Source organism: Anarrhichthys ocellatus, unplaced genomic scaffold, assembly GCF_004355925.1.
Source record: "Anarrhichthys ocellatus isolate YVR2014 unplaced genomic scaffold, GSC_Weel_1.0 scaffold1, whole genome shotgun sequence".
NCBI classification, from domain to species: domain Eukaryota; kingdom Metazoa; phylum Chordata; class Actinopteri; order Perciformes; family Anarhichadidae; genus Anarrhichthys; species Anarrhichthys ocellatus.
Window position 1 is genome coordinate 12,525,107 of NW_022280031.1, and position 19,066 is coordinate 12,544,172.

The 19,066-nt window shown below is 45.3% G+C and overlaps 1 protein-coding gene across 3 annotated transcripts in view; it reads left to right on the forward strand.

The window, feature by feature from the left end:
* Positions 1 to 19,066, forward strand: part of slc25a26 (solute carrier family 25 member 26) — a 45,510-nt gene that overhangs the window by 3,135 nt on the left and 23,309 nt on the right. For all 3 annotated transcript variants that reach the window (XM_031841640.1, XM_031841573.1, XM_031841500.1), the window contains exons 4-5: positions 5,579 to 5,683; positions 6,068 to 6,115. In XM_031841640.1, coding sequence (XP_031697500.1) covers positions 5,579 to 5,683; positions 6,068 to 6,115 — 153 coding nt within the window. The remainder of the gene's footprint in view (positions 1 to 5,578; positions 5,684 to 6,067; positions 6,116 to 19,066) is intronic.

A 19,066-nucleotide genomic window follows, 5' to 3' on the forward strand; every position in this document is an offset into this window, starting at 1 on the left:
GTGTTTGGCTGTAGGCCACGGGGTCCAGCAGGGTGAGTTCAGGAGGCTTCCTCAGGACTGTCCCAGCATTTTCTCCCACTAGCCCGGTAAATAAGATCTCATTACTGCCTATTTACTCATCTACTTCCCCAGCTCAGGCCCACCAGACTGTGCCAGTTTAGTCCGGGGGAATTCAGGCTTGAAACCAACAAGGAGCAGCGCAATTTCCTCAGTCCATCCCGTCCCAATCACTCGCAGCGAGCCATAGAATCTGAGCCCTATGGGGGCCACGAGAACTCACTTTGGCATGAAGGGGGGTAGAGTGATGGCGGGGGGGGGGGTTGGAAAGGGGAATGCCCCCCCCCCCCTGCTATATACCATCATGGCTATCTTCAAAATACTAGGTTTTTAGTATTCATGGCTTTTGAATGGATGTGATTTAGCCAAGTTTTGCATGTTTATGAAATGGGATCATTCCACACGGGAGGGTGTTCACTGGGCCTGACTTTATCCGCGTCTCGGTGTCTCACAGTGTTGAGAAGAGGACACATGTTACTCTTATATCAGCACAGATTCAATAAGAGTTGTATTCGTCAATGCAGATACTGTCGGAGTGCAGCTATTAACACGTTTCGTCTCTACGGCACAGTCGGTGTGAAAGGTGAGGCTGAGGTTGCGGCTTCCTTTAACCCCTTCCCCGCTGTTCTGGATTTGAGCACATCAAAGGCACAAATCCTCGGACCGGGGGTGGGGGGGGGGATCCCACTGCATCCTGGCAACTTGATACGTCTTGTTCAAATAGAGTAATCTTCAGGCTTAGCCATGAAAGGCCTAACCTAGTGCTGTCCCCGAGTGGTGTGCCGGGCCTAAACACCCGCACTCTGATGCAATCGCCCCCTCAGTCATCGCTAATGATACTTTTCATGAACTAACATCAGCTTGGCTGAGTTTTGACCAGGTTGGCAGCGACATAATTATGTCTAGTTCTGAAAACAAGTAGTTCATTCATTGATTCGTCTATTGATGGAAAAGGAATCGGAGCAGGATGTTCTGTTATATGTCATTATGAATTGAATAGTTTTTAACTTTGTACAGCACATCATGGATTCTGGAAGAAATTGTGGGAGCAATTCTAAAACTATTTTCTTACATTTTATAGACAAATGATTCTCAAACAGTTGATAGTTTTGTCTCTTCGTCATACATTTTGAGTCCTTCGTTTTCCTCCATTGTATGTTTTTTTGTTTTTTTTTGATTGTTTATTACTTCTGTGTAAGTAGGTTGCTTTATGCTAGAACGTGAATCTCTCATCATCCACATGATCAGTGCTGTAAAGGGCCTTTTAAAAAATGGCCACTCCATGCTGCTGAAGTTGAGCGGAGGTCTGACCCTCTATGTAAGGTACCTGCTCAGTTCAGTGTGTTTGTCCTCCAGGTTTAAGCCAACGTTATTCCTTTGAGTCCTTGAATAGCTAAACACAAACCACTTTGTCAACACGAATGCAAAACTCAAAACAGATTTTCATCGCCGGTATATTTCGTCTTCCGCTCTGCATCGTATGTTCCGTTCTGCCAGTGGAAGCTCTCTTGCGCTCTTGTTTTCATCGTGTTTCTCTGCAGCTCTTCCACCTGCGTGTCTCTCTCTTGCTGGGAGCAGCCTGGTGCGGGCCGGCTTTGACACAAACAGGAACCTAAAGAGGAAGATGCAACGTGTTCTCTGGTCCTTGTCTGACTTGCCGTTCCACCTCTTCATCAGCCCACCATCCTTTCCCCAGGAGTCCACTTAGTGGGGGTGTTTTACCAACTGTTTCCACTCGGCAACATGCACCGCAGAAGCTTTATGGTGCTTATTTCTTTGCTGATCCTATCCCCGCGCCTCCATCTAGCTATGATGTGCTCAACTTGGCACAAACTCACTAGATGTGGACTTCACTCAAAGTGTATTATGGTCGTTCCAGAGGGAGTTGTAGTTCAGCATTTAATACTGCAATGAGTAAGCGAGGGGAATTGAAAGAAAGAAAAGAAAACGCTTCTACACACTTGAATCAAAGTAATATTTGTCTTTATAGTCGAGCCTTTGGTTTAACAGATGTTCATCCAGCGGAAGGAGGAATGGTTGAGCATATACAGTATGCTGATGCTCATAGGGAGAATCTCCATATGTGAGAATTATAACCTACAGGAATCATAATCTTTATAGTAAGTTTAAAGTTTAAGGCCTAAATGAGTTCTTTCATTAGATTCAGGATCACAGGTGGTGGAAATATATACTTTTAAGAATACAGATATAAAGCAGAAACTGACTACAGCTGTTTGATGGTTACCCTCTTCATAAGAACCGAACTTAACAGGACAGACGGAGACAGGGAGGACAGAGAGGACGACAGTCTTAAGTTGTAGAGAGAAAGGACGAGAGAGGGACAAGACAATGAGAGAACCCCCCCCCCATCGCCAGAAGCATCCTGTTTGTGCGAGTGCGGCATTGGGACGCGCCCATAAAGAATGTGTAAGCTGATGGCGTCTGTCAGGCTCTAGCAGGCTGTTATCCAGCCATTAGATCAGATTTATCTTCATTCCCATTCGCTCGACGTCTGCCCTGAAAGCTCATTTGTCAAGGCCAGGCGGCAGGTTTTTCTCCCATCTATAAACCCCCCCCACCACCACTACCACCACCACACATCTGTAGGAGGATGTACTGGAAAATACAGTGTGACATGACAAGAGGGGGGAGGGGGGGGGGGCAGCTAGAAGGAGGGAGCAGGAGGGAGGAGTTTTGGGGGTAGAAACTGGCAGCCACTTAACTTGGCACTGAGAAATAATCCATGCATCGCCTTCGAGCAGCGCCACGCTCTGTGATTTATTGGCTGTTGTTTCAAAAGTTGGAGACACTCAGTGTCCTCATCTCTTGCCTTTTTCTTCATGACCTTTTTTTTTTTTTCTTCCATCTCTTCCTTCCTTCCTTCCGTCGACCCGTATTTCAGTCGTTCTTGGTACTGTGATGTGTTTCTAGGACTGGGCGTGTGATCAAGAATCCAGAAAAGTCATGGGAATTAGTTCATGTGATGGTTCATACAGTACGGTCTTTCAAGGGCCGACGTGTAGATTCTACACAGGCTTCACTTTACTGTATTTGATATGAAATTCAGTGGGAAGGCACTAAATGCAGATTTAACTGTGTTTCAGAGCACGTTTACTTCCACTTCTTGCATCATAATACAAGTTTAGGGACATTTTCTCTGCGTTTTCTTATTTTTTTTTTTCCTTACCTGCCGTCTCTTTATGGTGCCAAATAGTAATCATGTTCCTGATTGCCTGACCACTGTCATGTAAAATAAAGATGTAGCAAAGGAGGGGGGGGGGGATGTAATGACTCAATCTGCCGATTGATTGGCTGGAATCTCTGCTAATTTCCCGTTCCTTGCCGGGGTTTCGACCCATGATTGAGTGTCGTCTTCTTACCTTGTTGTTTGGCGGCCCGGTGCTGGAAATTGAAAACACGCTCCGTCATTTGGATTAACAACAACAGAGCGAGGGGAAAACGGAAAGGCTCCAATCACAGGCAGACAGCCTCCTAATTAACGCTGCTTGACGAATCCAACAGCTTGTAAATAAAGATGAACGGTTGAAGGAATTTAAAAGACTGCCAGTGGGTTTATTATAAGTTTACTTGGCGAGAGCCAGGCGTCTGTCCTAAACATGAGGACATGAGGGACATCTACTGTACCTAAATCTATAATTCTTTCTTTTGTTTTGCTCTTTCTTTTAAAATGTGATGACATACTACCTCTATCTCAACACAGGGTATGACTCTATTATCCATTCTAAGCCCCGGTCATATTTTATCACGCACCCCTCAGATTCATCAACAAGTTTCCCCATTTTCTGCCGTTTTCAGAGATCTAAAATGGCCTCAGAGGCAGCACACTTTATCTTCCATCCACTCGACATCATTCTCCCCGCCTCCAGGCGTGCAAATTACTCCCAAATAAACAATGTCCCTAATTTATTTGGTATAATCTTTGGCTCATTCTGCCTTCCTCTTTGCAGTGACAGGAGAGGAAAAGCCATCTCATCTCCAGGCCCCCCATCCAATTACGTCAGTAATTACTTGTCATAGCCACTTTCTTTCCATTTAGCTGCATTATTCTGGCCCTTTGGAGAATTGGTTTGGGGAAAACACGATGTACAATGTATTATAAATGGTAAGTTGACCAAAGGGAGGGCAAACGAGATCTCTGAGATGGATGCAGCCAGCTTAGTGATCGCGGCGAGGCGATGCAGGTGGATATCTGGCCACTTGGTGGTACTGTTGCACCACGGTGAGGTTGCAGCTGGACTATGAGTGCTGCTCACCTGAAATACCAATAAGAATCGGCTTGAATTCTTCACAGGCTCTTATGTACAGATAATGAGGTTTATGTGCTCCTTGTGTATTGAAAATAGGAAGAACTGACATTTGCCTGCAGCAGAAGTGATACATTGAAGGTCAAGACAAAGCTGAGAAATGAAGCAAATAAAAAACGATATTAAATAGGAGTTTTAGATTTACAGAGCTAGAACTGTGCCTGTAAGTCTGTAAAGTCTTCTACAGCTCAGTCTGTCATTTCACTTGACTTCCAGGACTGCGGACGTATCTCTTCTCCTTTTGCGCTCCACATATTTTCACGTTCTTGCTCATAAGGTGTCCTTGGTGTCTGGCAGAGGAGACGAGTGGGTGACAGACGTGAGCCCTCTAACAGCTGTCTGGGGGGGGGGGCTGCCCCCCCCCCCCCCCCCCCTCGCAGAATACGGCACTAGAGCCTTTACCTCCAGGGCCCAGCACATCTAAAACTCCGGAACGCTAAATCAGTATGGATAGCTGAATGGAGAAGCAGCCAAAACATGAAAGGGGAGCATTTTATCTTTATTGTGGTGCCCCCACACACACACACACACACACACACACACACACACACACACCCCCTCGCCCCACTGTGGCGAGGGTGGCACCGGCAGACTGGCATCTGTATGACCGAGGGGAGTCGCAGCAAGGGGGCGGCTCACCAATCGCTCTGTAAGATTGCTTGCCGTTAGCCGGTATTTCCGCTCTGATGCAGGATAAATGGGAAATCAAGTCACCAGGTGGGCAGCTGTGCCACCGCCTGCCTGCCTGCCTGCCTGCCTGCCTTTCAGGCGATGGGAGTTATGAAGCATAAATATTCATGTCTATCTTCACTAGCTGTTGGCAGTCCATATTTTTGTTGACATATGGTGGATGGGTTTGGAACTTGTAGCTGGGAGTGCGGTTACTGAGGTGTGCATGTGAGTCATGCCTGGATCTATCAGTGTGTTTGATGGAAGCGCGTGTTCTTCGGACGCAGATACACAGTCAGCCTGCTGACCTTTTTTTATTTACCTGTTGCTCAGGTGTCATGTCTGCCGTGTGTACTGGTTTGTTAATTGGCACCGATTGGACGCTCATTGAAGCGCCTGTTAGCCCGCCAGCACCATGGCCACCTGCCACACATTGTGGATATCAAAAGCCCTTTGCAAATGCAGTACTGTAGATTGAGATTGTGCGTGAGGCGACACTGTTGACCCGTGCTCTTTCCGTCCTGTAGGTGGCGTGTCTGATCCGGGTGCCCACGGAGGTGGTCAAACAGAGGACCCAGGCCTCCCCGTCATCCACCACCTACCGCATGCTGCTGGCTACACTCAGAGCAGAGGTACACAGCAATCAGACGCACTTTGTTAGAGGATAAATCTGGTTTATTACCACTTTTTTTTTTTTTTGTTTCTCTGTAGTTTTGGCCATCACTCCTATCAGAAAGGCTTTAAAACCATCATGAGTAAAATGTTATCACGACCTGTAGAAATAAAGGCCGTGTCTATGAAAGTTTTAATAACATGGAATTATTTATTTTTAAATATTTTTTTTCCCATATTGGGATTTCATGTGGTCGTTGTTGTGAAATATTGAACTCGGCACCATGTAAAATGAGTAAAGTAAATATTCATCATTTCTTACAGAAAAGCATTGTTCTGTTTATTGAATCGTAAAGTTTTGTCTGTGATTGTAATAAAAAGTGTGTTCTGTTCTCTCTGCTCAGGGTGTGCGAGGCTTGTACAGAGGATTCGGTTCGACGGTTCTCAGAGAGGTAGGATTACTTCAAATGTGTTTTTTCTCCCTCACCTCTTCATCCTTTTATCTCAGTTGGTCTGAGTGCCGTCCACCAGTGATATAAGATCGCACGCTTGTTATGTCTTTGGTGAAGTTTAGTTTTAGGTAATTGCGAAGCTCATCTTACAGCTACTGCATCCATTTCCAGAGTTTATTCTAAAGACAATTACTCCTTAAAGGCCGTGTAGTGAATTCTTTTTGATAGGCTGGACGAATATTGAGGCTTTCCACTCTTCTGTCTGAAGACATTTTAATTTCTCTCGGGCTTTATTGAGGTAGGAAATATTGATTTAGTTCATCTCATTCAATTACGTATGCAAGATGCTCTGCCCCCTTTTAGAAGTGCATCTGATTAATTAATGCAATTAGTTGCGTTATAAATGCAAAACGAAACACGGATAAATGAGCATCGGGCTTCGCTCTCGATGGCCGCTCGCCTTTTTGTAAATGAAAAAGCCACCCTTGTTCTTTGATTCATGATCTTCTGTTTAATTGCACCTGCAGTGCATGATAACACAAAATAATCGGAGCAAACGCCGCGTAGATCTCTGCCTTGTCTCGCCTCGCCTGATGAGTTTCAATAGAAGTGGAAAAGAAAATGAGAAAGGCGGGCAGAGATGGAGAAAGGAGTGTATGAAGGTGACACTTGTCTTTCCATCCTTTTTTGTGTAATCTAGTCGCCTCCGCTGTGCTAGCCTGTACTTATTTTCTGCCTCACTAAACTGATGTTATTCACGCAAATTCCATCTGGACAGCCGGGGAAAAAAAAAAAGACAACAAGACACTGTGATTTCTCCGAGGGGCTCTGAATAAATGAATACATTTGGAGGCTGGCGCACGGCCTGTATGCATACTAACACTGGCAGATGAAACGCAACGGTGGCGGCAGGGATTTGGGGGCGCGGGGACGGCAAGGGATGCTCCGCGGTGATTGGCTTTGACGTGTGTCAGGAAGGTAATTCATTTTCTCTCGGCCTCCTTCGCTATCCGCCTATCTCCCTGCTTTGGACAAGCGACCCTGTCGAGATAAGTTTATTTACGTGGGACGGCGTCGTGCCGCCCCTCCCTCACCGGCCCACTAATTGGGGTCCTCTCTGTGCTATACATTCATTAGGGCTCAGAAGGCATTTCTGATGGGCATGATATCACATTAGTGCAGGATGTGTGAGGATCGAACACGGTCAGAGAGGGCTGGGGGGGGGGGGGGGTCGGAGGTGTGACTGATTTTGGTGATCTGGTTCACATCGTAGCAACAGCCCATGAACCCAGATCATCGAGAGCAAGATTCAAACAGTTATGGTGGATTTTACACGACACACTCCAACAATGCCCTATGTTTTATTTAGACACTAAATCTGAACTATTGACTAATTGACATTCAATTTCTTTTCTTTTCTTTTGCACCACATTGATCTCTGCTGTGGTCTATACCCTCTCCTTAAAATAAACTGTCAAGTCGTCTGCTGAGTCGGCACTTTTTGGGTTCCAGCTGAATAGAGCATGAAATCAATTAGATTCAGATTGCGGTGAATAAAATTGTGCCGTGAAAAATGACTTTATTCAACTTTTACAAAAAACGCAGGCTTATTAATGAACATCAGTCAGACTTTGTTCAGCATTTTAAAAGTAGAGTACACTTGTTTTAAGTACCAGATTTATGATGTTCATCTTTTGTTCATCAATTGTTCATTTTATGACAATACAATTAACCCAGACTCTATCTATATTTAACCATCTGGTGATACCTGTCGTTGTGACAGGATCCACTATTTCCCCAACACTATTGCTCAGGTGTCTCCTGTTTAATAGTATCACCTTCCACCACTAGATGGCATGCTAAGATTATCACTGTTTTAGATGTTTGCGTCTCATTTCACTCCAATCCCCCCCCCCCCCCCTTCTTTCTGCTCCCCCATTACACCAATCCAGCTTTGTGGCATTTATGAGCCGCAGTCACTGCACTGAAAATGATGGCCTTTTTTAATACCGAGCCCTGTATCTTTTTGATCTGAAAGCGCTGTGAGGCGATCCCGGTTTTGATCTAAACTGCTCCAATTTGAGTTTGAGTAATGAGCCTGAGATGGGTTATTAGATAGTGATTTAGGATTGCGGTGGTACGGGGGGCTGCGGAGGGATAGGTGTAAGTGAAGCTGACGGTGTCTGGCACAGTCGACTGAAGAGCCTGGAACGTCGGCTGATTGACTGCAGCATACGGCTACGCTAAATGCATCTCTCGTACTTGTGCTCTTTCACCTACTCACTCGGAAAGCCACTTTAGTTAAATCCATTTCATATATTTAAGTGGGTAAGCACTCGGACAGGAAGGTAATTGAGCTCTCTAAATGAGACTGAACAGTTTATTAATGAAAAATGTGTCCCCGGTCTTCCTTTTAATGGTGTTACGTATATTTTTTTCTTAGCCAGCCCCTGAATCAGCCTTAACGTTTCTCCACCCCAACAGCTGGGACCTGGCAACCGGAGGTATAAGATCTGGCTGTGGGGCTTATGAAACACCTCTCCATCCAGGTTCCCCCCCACCACATCTCTGCTTCCTCTCTGTCCTTCTCTTCAATCCCCGCTTGATCCCTTCTCTGCTTCCTCCTTTAGAGGGTTTTAGCTGAAGGAAACATTGCAGAGTTGGATTTTAACTACAGATGGGTGGGTGAGAAAAAAAACCAAGAGAACCAGCACACATCACTCCTGAGCAGTAATATTCATCCCGTTTGAGTCGTTTGCAGGTCGAGCCGACCCTCGTTGGAAGAGTGATGGCCTTCTTAAGCCGCAGGGATCGTTTTCTCTTCGTCACTGGATGATCGTCATCTCTTTACCACGCGCTTCACACTGGGAAGTGCCGGTTTACTCCCGCCTGCTGCACCTGTCATTCACATTTGTCTAGCTGTGTAAATGCAATTCTGCTCTTTCTACTGAGCCTCAGCGTGCATCGTGCACCTCTATTACATCTCCCTCATACATTCAGTCCCTCTGGGGTGGACATGTGCTCCATGGCTTCGGCTGCAAATCTAACCAAAGCTCAGGAACCTTCCTGAGATCAACATGTGGTGAGAGCTCAGTTGTTGCATTGTGTACGTTGAGTTATGATGAATCCGTGCAGAGCAGCGAGGGGGGGGTTGGGATTGTTTGCTTCCTGTGGTGGGATGCAGAGATTGAAACCGAATCAACAGGCATAGCAGCACAGAGCCGAGCTGACCCCTGCGTGGCCCTTTTTGGAAAGGAGCCACTTTTCACCGTCTGTGACGCAGGTTCAAAAGGGAGAGGTGAGGGGGAATCACTCTCATATCCTGTTCTCTGTGCGCACTGATCCACAGAGGCTCGTGTTTATACACCCTCACATGACTAAGACCGAGCACGGGAGAGACGGAGCAGACAGAGGCAAGAGAGACGTGGCAGGGGAAGCAAAAGGTGTTTATTTTCCTTTACATACGTAAAGGCAGGATTTGTGGGACACGCGTGAAGGAGCGGAGGCTTCCTCCTGCTTTGTGTTTGGAGTCGGACCTCGTCGGAGCAGCTGCCATTCGTCTCTCCGAGCCAGACGGCAAACCAACTCTTCTAGATGGTGTCGACGCCTTAAAAAGCTTAATGGAACTGGAATAAATGAAATGGAAAATGTTACAAGATCACACAGTAAAAAAGAGAAACCAAACCAAGGAAAATATTAAACTGTCAGTTGAAAATGAAGTGCAATGCCTCCCAGCGTGTGATGACTGTGCTTTCTCGTTTAATTTCTGTACTGATTTGAAGAGCCATTTTCAATTTGTGGTTTTGTGCAATTACACGGCTCTAGAAGAAGATTGGTATCAGCCTCTGCAAGCTCAGTAGAATTAGCAGCTGATGAAATGGAGTTTGGCTCTATTGGTTTCAAAAATGGAGGCGACGGTTTTAAAGACCACCAGCTACTGGTGCTGCCTTATCTGTTTACACTGTGATCAATGAGTAGCTGAAGAGTCCTGAGAGAACCTGTTGACCTCCATAGATCTGACCCTTGACAGGACTTGACCCGTAGAGGGGCGTTCGACCGCTTCTGTGATAAGGAGAAACAAGTGAAGAGGGTTAGGCCACCTGGGTGTGTAGTCCAGTGTAGGACCCACTCACTGCAGATCTAGCACTCACTGCAGATGGATTAGCAGACTGCACATGTACATACATGCTCCTCAACTTAAAACATCGCTAGAACTGTTTAGAATTCCTTCACGGGTACTCAAAGGCAGTCAATAGAGGGGCCTCCCCCTGATGCATCTCTTCACATTGTGAGTTTTAACAGTATTCAGTGCTCTGATGGATCACTCTCCGTCTACCCTGCTTGAGGTTTGGAATATCAGTCTTGGATTCCGCCCTCGTTTGAGTTGTTTTGCGGGTCGGGCCGACCCTTGTTTGGAGAGTGATGGCCCCTCTTACGCTGCGGAGAACGATTCATCTTCGTCACTGGATGATCACTTTGCCACACCGGGGTAGTGACGCTTTACTCCCACCGCCGCGCTGGATGACGGATGGATGGACGGGCTTCCGTTCACAGTGACTGGCTCGCACCTGTCGTTCATATTAGTGTGGTTGCGTGAACACAATATGTATCTTCACTGTCGTCTGTGCCTCATCATACATCCATGCAGTACAGTCCCCCCCCCCCCCCTCCTTCCTACGATCAACACCTGGTCTTATTAATGACTTCTACAGTCGGATGTATTCGAGGAGTTCGCTACAATGCTGTCAGCCCCCCCATGCCCCCCCCCCCCGTGTGCTTTCTGCTCAGTGCATAATTGCCCCGGGGGACGGTGCAGGGCTTTCTGCGGTTCCCGTAGAGGATGATGCATTGAAAGTCTGTGCCACTGAGCGCCATGGATCACACACTTACGTTAAGTACATTTGTCCCCATTGAGCTCTTTAATCCACTCAAAAGAAATCCATCATTGTGGCTGCAATCTGTAATGCAGAGGATCTCTGTGAATTTCTGTGTGGAGAGTTATCACAAATACCTACTGCCAGACACTTTTAACAGCTATAGTTGTTTTTATGCCTCCCCACTCTGCTGAATGTGTGAGTGCTGTGTCCGCGGTGGCCATGTTAGTCTGGGTCTCTGGGTCTCGGGGCTATGTTTGCTTCCCACAACTTAACGCATGTTTGTCTCAATCCGAGCAGAAAACCTTTTGGTGCTGCACATGTGTTTCTAATAACGCACAGCCCCGACGGCCTGGCAAGGGACTGAGTGTGTGTGGTGGTGGGGGGGGGTAATGGGTCTGCAACGGAGGGAAAAGGGACAGCAGTGGTTTGGATGTCATGTGGAAGGAAATACGTGTCAATGCCCCCTGTATGTTGGAATCTGGTGCCAGTACACAGGATTGAGTGTGAAGCATAATTCCCCTGACAGCAATTCTTGCCATGTAGATTTTGTTTGAATTGGACACCTGTTCCACTTTAGTTTCAAAAGGCATTGAAGTGACATAATACCCTATGCTGCCTAAATACTGTAATTCCCTCTCAGCCTGACAGCCTGACTGTAGGAAAACCTTTAAACGAGTTAAACTTTCAATCAGATCCACTCTAAATAACAGAAACGTCTTATTTCCACTTCATCCTGGAGTGACAGGAGATGGTGAGAGTTAAGGGAGTGGAAGGAGGATAAATCAATGTGGTGCAATAGCCAGACATTTGGAAGCACGCAGTAATTACAGCGGCGCACATCCTTCTCCCTCTCCTTTTCTCCCCCCTTTTCCAAAAACAGGCAGTCTCCTCTCTCGTTTCTGTGCGTTTAGGGCAACTTTTAATTCAATGTAAAGTATGACCCTTTGGTAATTCGATTGGCTTTTTGGAATCTAAATGTTAATACATGCCAGACAATGATTTGCCTTTTTAAATCACAATAAGATTTGCAGGACTGTTTTGTAGTTTGCGAGGTTTTCTGTTGGGTAAGTGCCCTTTTTCCCCAGACAGTCACATGAGGCTCTCCAGAAGCAGCGCTCCCCCCCCCCCCCATCCAGCCATGCCTGCCCCCCTTTTCCTCAGTTTCATCATCGTGATAGCAGCAGTGCTTACGACCCAAACGCATCTGGAACAAACCACCTGAATGTCAAGGGGGTCACGCTGTGATGTCACTGCTTAATGTCTAACGGGGGAAAGAATAAATATAAAGTGTCACTCGCACCACGAGCGTTCACCTCACTAAACCCCGGCAGAGGTGAGGAGTTCAAACCGATTCATAATTAACACTCATCTACATTCACGGCAGTCCAAGCTGGAGCTGCTGTTTATTTGAGCCAAGGGGATTACATGGTTTAATGTTCGTGCTCGATGTACCACAATAGTAATTCAAACCAATGCCAGATTAAAGAGAGAGTTTTTTTTTTTGTGAGTTTGGTGCCGACCACGAGATGGCCTGCAACAAATTCTTCTCGTAAAAGACCATTGTTGAGTTAACTTCTTCTCTCCAGCACATCTATGCTCATTATCCCCAGTGGCTGGGCTCGAGGAATGGAAACGATCAGTTGGCCCACACGGAAATATTTCAACAACTATCGACTGGCATAGAATATGTACAGACGTCCATGTTCCCCGGAGGATGAACCCTAACTGACCGCGTTGATCCTCTGACTTTCCATCTAGCGTCACCATGAGGTCGACCGCTTTGGTTTTGAGGTCGATAATGTTTTTTGCTTCAGATATTAATTAAAGGTCCCCAGAGGACGGATTTCACTTCAATCGAAACAAAGAAAAGAGCAATTCTATCAACCAAAATAAATATATATATTTAAGGAGACTAAAGATTAAATATTGGAGCAAGGGCTGTGTTACTTTCTGTAATGGAAAAAAAAAATCAGTGACTCGATGACAAGCTGGATAACAAAAAGGCATTTCAGATGTCTTACCCATAAAGGGCTAGTGTTTATATATTCATCAATGATGGTGCAGCTCAGTGTTGTGTTGTGCAGCCTTCTGTCGAGGCCTGCGACGGATTGATCAGGTCCATGCATGGTTTTGTTTGACTTACTCATCTATCTGGGTGTGTGTGTGTGTGTGTGTGTGTGTGTGTGTGTGTGAGCGTTTTCAAAGTGACTGCGTCACTGCCAGTATACACACTTCCCTCAGAATGGAGATTTTGTTATTTCCAGCTGTGCTGCTGCTGTTCTTATCTGATCCCCAGCTGATAAGATGTGTTTCTGTCAGTGAGAAACATTTCAGTTGGCCTACAGGCAGCGATTGGTTGGCTGAAAGGACTCCGGTCTTATTATGTTTTATTGCTGTGGGCACTGCTCCCAGAAAGCATCGTCTGTGTGTGTGTGTGTGTGTGTGTGTGTGTGTGTGTGCGCCATGCTGGAGATATCAAAGCAAGCAGCCTTATTCTGGACCTTCCTGCCCGCTTTACACTGTTTTAGGCTCTTTCCTTTAAAGGAAAACTCTCACGTCATTATTGAGGCTATTTAACGGGCTTGAATGTTAACTGTATTTATGGACACGAATACTTTTCAAATGTATTGCTGGAAAGAAAACATCCAATGCTTTGTGCTTAAGGCCAACTTTTGGCTGCTTTTAACCGTTCATAAAACTCCCAGCATTCATTGCAAATGCTGCACTGGCACGAGGGTGCCCATTTCCAGTAAACCATAATTATCATTCAAATGTTTCGCTTGACAAAACAACCACAATTTGGCATGTGCTGGTAAAATGCAGAACAACTAAACTTTATTTACATTTTTGTGTGACTGGGTAGGGCCAGACCAACTGACATTAGCAGCTCATTTATGCTAACATGTTAGCAGCTATATACGCTCAAGCAACGACCTTCTTTCACATGGTTGGCCGTATAGAAACGTGTTTGGTGACACACTCAAGTGTTCATACTGGTCGTCTCTTACATTCTTTATCTTTTAAAAAGTCAGAATCCCTTTTTGCGTCTGTCGGCCAGCAGTGGCTTCCACGACACAGCTCGGTAGCCTCAAGCAGCTGTAGGCTAACGCTGCACCTTCAACCTCTCCCATGCTCAGCACCAGCACATTTTCTCTCAGTGCTTTTCTCCCACGTCTCACTAATGGTCTCAGCCAGATCCTCAGGCAGCCATACATCTCTCTTCCTGTCAGCAGCTAATTGGCCGACCCCCTCGGGGCATTCTGTGTCGCACCACACCACCATTCATTGGCTGGCGTGCACTCTGCCACTGATGTCATCTGTCAGTAGCTGTGACAGACCCAAACTGTCCTGTTTTTTAAGAAAACAAACAAAACAAAGTATCACCAGTAAATGATATATTAAACACAGCATGTTTCCCCCTTTGTACAAACACAAACCGTGAGGATGTTTTTAGTATTCAGTCCCAATAATCGTGTTCAGCAGTTTACATTTTACATCCCACGAGAATGCCCCTGCTTCCCTACAGTGTTGCGTTATCAGCTTGCTTTTAAAGGCTGTGGAAAAAAAACGGAAGCATCAGGTGTCTGTTGATGAGGAAGCTTGTGCTTTTCCCCTGCCGTGCGTTTGCCTGTTCTGCTGTATCAGGCGTCCATTTTGAATCAACAAGCTGCACACAGGTGGGAGGAAGAAAAAGAATCACTTGCACAACGTAAATATTATTCGGCGTTTCGGGGAAGCATTTCTCTCATGTCGATGGAATTGCTCTCTTGAATCTTTGCCAGCACACTGTTTCACCACCACCACCACCTCTCCTCCCTCTTTTCCTCTGCTCCCTCTCTCTCCCCCTCCTCAGAACAAGTCTTAATTTGTCGGGAATATTACTGCCCTGTGCCGACATTCGCCGGGCTGCGGCGGCTTATGGGAACGGAGGGCCAGGTGCGATTTTCCTTTTTTTCTTTCCTCACGGGAGACGAGCCGCCGCTCAAACCTCTCCCTAGTTTGGCTTGTTCAAACATACACACACACTCTCCGCGCTGCCCTTGGCATTCAAAACTGTCAGATGGAATTCTTCAGCAAGTGCACTCACTCCCGTTCTAGTTTTTACAGCGCCGGGGAGCTGGAAGGGTTGGGATGAGTGATCGCTAGTCGCTTAAAGCAGAACACTCCTCATAGTTCCACGGTATAGGGCCTTAAAGGGACACGCGCTCGTGCTGCGGGGCGCTCGCAACTGCGTGGCCAACGCTCTCTAATCTGTGACAAATTTAGGTTTTGAGGAACTGCACTGAGCACAGGGGGAGTTCTGCTTTGTATGTGTTGCAGGTTTAGGTTTAGATAGCCATCTGATTTGTGTGTGTGTGTGTGTGTGTGTGTGTGCACATGAACTGAGACAGCGTATCAGGGCCTGCTTTCTGTTAAAGGGAGAGCAGGCCTTGGCTTCCACTAACCAGCACTATACAACCACCAAGAGAGAAGTAATCCAACCTCCTCTCTCTCTCTCTCTCTCTCTCTCTCTCTTTCTCTCTTTCTCTCTTTCTCTCTCTTTCTCTCTGGCGCTCTCAGTTTCCCCCTTTCCCCCCTCTCTCCCCCAGGCCTCTCCTATGAAGTGAGAGGCCAAACACAGGCCCGGAGTGCCGGATCAGGCTCCCTCTATCGATTGACTTTATTTATGTGTTTGTTTATTTATTTAAAAGGCCCTGAACCCCTCTGTCCCTGAGGTGTACTTAGGTGCCGCACACACACACACACACACACTTACACTCTCTCTGTGTGTCCCTCTTACTGGACTGTACACACTAATTCCCCCCGTGCTCCTATGTTTAGCTAGGGTTTTTGCAGCGTCACAGCCGGTGTAACGTGTGCTGTCACTGCAGTAACTAGGTGTGACATTAGCTCATATGTGCACGCACGACTGTCAAGTGTTAAGAAAAATAACATCGAGCTGCCCATAATTGGGAGATAATTAACAGCCCCATGTGTAATTAAAGTTAGGTTATTAATGCAGCCTAATTCACAGTTGTGTTTTGAAGCTTATCTATTGTTTGATGACTCAACGATGATAAAATCATATCAAAATATTATTTGTCCAAATTCTGATTCAGAGGAAGTTTTGGTTAACAACTAACTAAATTAGTTTTTTTTGGGGGGGGTCAACACTTTATTGACCAAAATAAAATTTTCCATAACAAACATGTGAATGGAAGGTACAAACAAAACATATACATGTAATTAAGTAAAAACAGTAAAGGAGAGATGTAAATAGACAAATACTGTACAATAAAGGCAGATTCAATAATGTAATTATGACATAATTGTTTGTATAATCTTTGCTTTTGTGGAATTTTATAATATATGTAAGGTCTTCAAGAAAATCAACAAATATGGATATTATTATTGAAAAATAGCAGTTTTTAAATTTGCCATATGTTGATATCAAAATAATTACCATATATATATATATATATATATATATATATCTATGCTCGTGCTTTCTCTGGCGTGTTTATCATGCTTGTTCTTGCATTTCTGCTTGCTGTGCTCTTGTGTGCGTGTTCTGTCTCCTTGTATACATGAAGGTTGTCCTTTAACTGACAGACAAACAGGTCTGGCTGCTGTGACACACACAGAGGTGTCCAGCACCCCTGATCACTCACTGCCATGATTATTTACTTTAGCAGCTTTCAACAAATTCAAATGTGATCTCTGTCTGTTTGTTATCAGCGCGTCACCGCAGTCGGTTCCTCTTCATACTTTAGTGACACACGGCTGATGGAATGTGGGTGTGTCTGAATGTTTTTTCAGTATGACTTTGGCAAGTGAATCCAGCTTACAGCCCTGTTGCATTAGTAGGTAATAAATGTGGGCTTAGACTCGAGGCTTTGCTCCACCTGGCCAGTCTGTAAAATAAAAAAAAAATAAAAAAGTTTTCCCCGTGTGTACGTGTGTGTCTTTTGGTCGTCACATGGCCCGTAGTGATTCCTCACTTTGAATAAGGCTGCTGTTGATCGTTTCCCCATCTGACTCCCATCTGCTTTCTCTTAAAATCTCAGCTCCCCTTCCCTCCCCTCTCCTCTCCAATATAAATGTAATCTCATTTATTCTTTGTCTGATTGTCCGAGGACATCCTTGGGCACTTGTGCAGACAGAGTTCAGGTCTACAGGGTTTGCATTACTAATACAAAAAGAATTGTCAGCGTCCAGGAGAAATGTTGAGACTGATGGATTGCGATGCAGTGGAGAAGCTGCTGCAGTAAAAGGCCCTGAAGAACAACAGGGACAAACTTAACAGTGATGCTGTAATTTCAACCTGAACTCTTCAGTGACTCACCGTGTCTTAAAATGACTACTTCAACATTTCAAAGGAGCCATTGTTGATTTCATTTTGCATATAAATTGAATTTGAGAGAGTACACATGGTCTCATTTGAAATGGTACATTTGGTAAACTCCAAATCCACGGCTGTAGGAGGTTTTGCCACATGGATTTGGAATGGCCATTCAGTATCGTATACTAACAGGATCCAGCAGACTCCTCTGGCTCATGAATCATCTGCTCCTTTGCTCATTTGCTCCACATCTGGTGGCAAGAACAGAGCAGAATGTGTTGCAAGTGCGTACGTTTTTTGGGGTTCATGATTGCTCCACAAGTTTCTTGACTTGAGTTATAAGCGTGAGTCGTGGTTTTCTGAATACTGTTCTCTGTCTGGGATTTTATAATACAGCAGTAAAATCTGTAATGACGGTAAACAATGTCGTTGAGCATAAACTATTGTTGTGAAAAGTGACATGCTTTACAGCATCACGTAAAGAATTGCAAAACAATTTCAACAAACTTACCATTTTTGGAAAATGTTAAACTTTTGTTCACTTGGCACAGTAAATGGTCGGCAGTGTTACAATCCCAATCCATTTTCAGCGACGCATACGCCGCGGTTCTATGGATGGATTTCCCGACTGAAATATCTTCACAACTACTGGACGGATTGCCATGAAATTAGTAACGGATATCCATGGTGCCCAGATGACGAATGCTCATGATGATCTGCTGACTTTTCCTCTTGCACCTCGAGCAGCCGTTTGTTTTTTGTAGTTTGTGGTTTTGAGTGAAATGTCTCAATAACTTTTCTATGGATTGCCAATAGATTTGGTGACAGACGGTCATGCTCCTGAGAGAATGAATTGTAAAAACTTTGGTGATCCCTTCATTTTCCATCGGGCACTTTTAATCCGTCTCACGCATTGGTTTATCTGTTGGTATTTTCATCAGCCTCAGCTGTACTCGCAGTACAGTTAGCATTTAGCTCAAAGCATTGCTGTGCCTAAGTACAACATCACAGAGTCACTAGCACGGCTGCACTCTTGGTGAAGAGCGAATCCAACGCAGAGGGCGGCAGCACGACAGCTGAACCGTTGCTGCAATGCATTGCTTTGGCCACATTCCCGGTCGTACTTTCTAACGTACTGTAAAATTGTTGCCACCTTCTCACCGGTACCTTAAACAACACACCAACGCAGCCCCCTGTGCTGTTTTAATGCCGTCTTCTGTGTATGCAGGGAGAGTATTCCGATAACATAATGTCAAGCGGCAGTCATGCACTGTTTATCAGCAATAAACCACAGTGAAAATGACTCAAATTCAAATGATTGACCTGGTTATGGTTTACGTTGCACTGTTACTGCTTATTTGCCAGTTAGTGACATCATACTATCCTCTTACTGATGATTCAGTATTTCTTTGGCCGTGCTATGAAAGTCTCTAGTGCGCTGATAATGTTAAGCGAAGCTTTATATCATCTCAATGGTACAATACGATGTTTCAGCAGCAGGTAGATGTTGGAAACGATGAATAATGTCCCATCTGTTGGTTTGGCCGTCTATACATTTGTTTGCTTGTCTCCCCATCTTATTATCCGTCTTCCTTACTCTTTCTCGCTCCTTCTAAATGCTCATCAGTATGCCGAGGCAGCAGTATGACCTATTAAATGTCATTTGTCAAATTGCAGCCAACTGGCTTGCCTGCAATCAGGCTCAATGTGAATATATTTTGACATGTGTTTTTCCTGCCCTCCGTTGAGTGC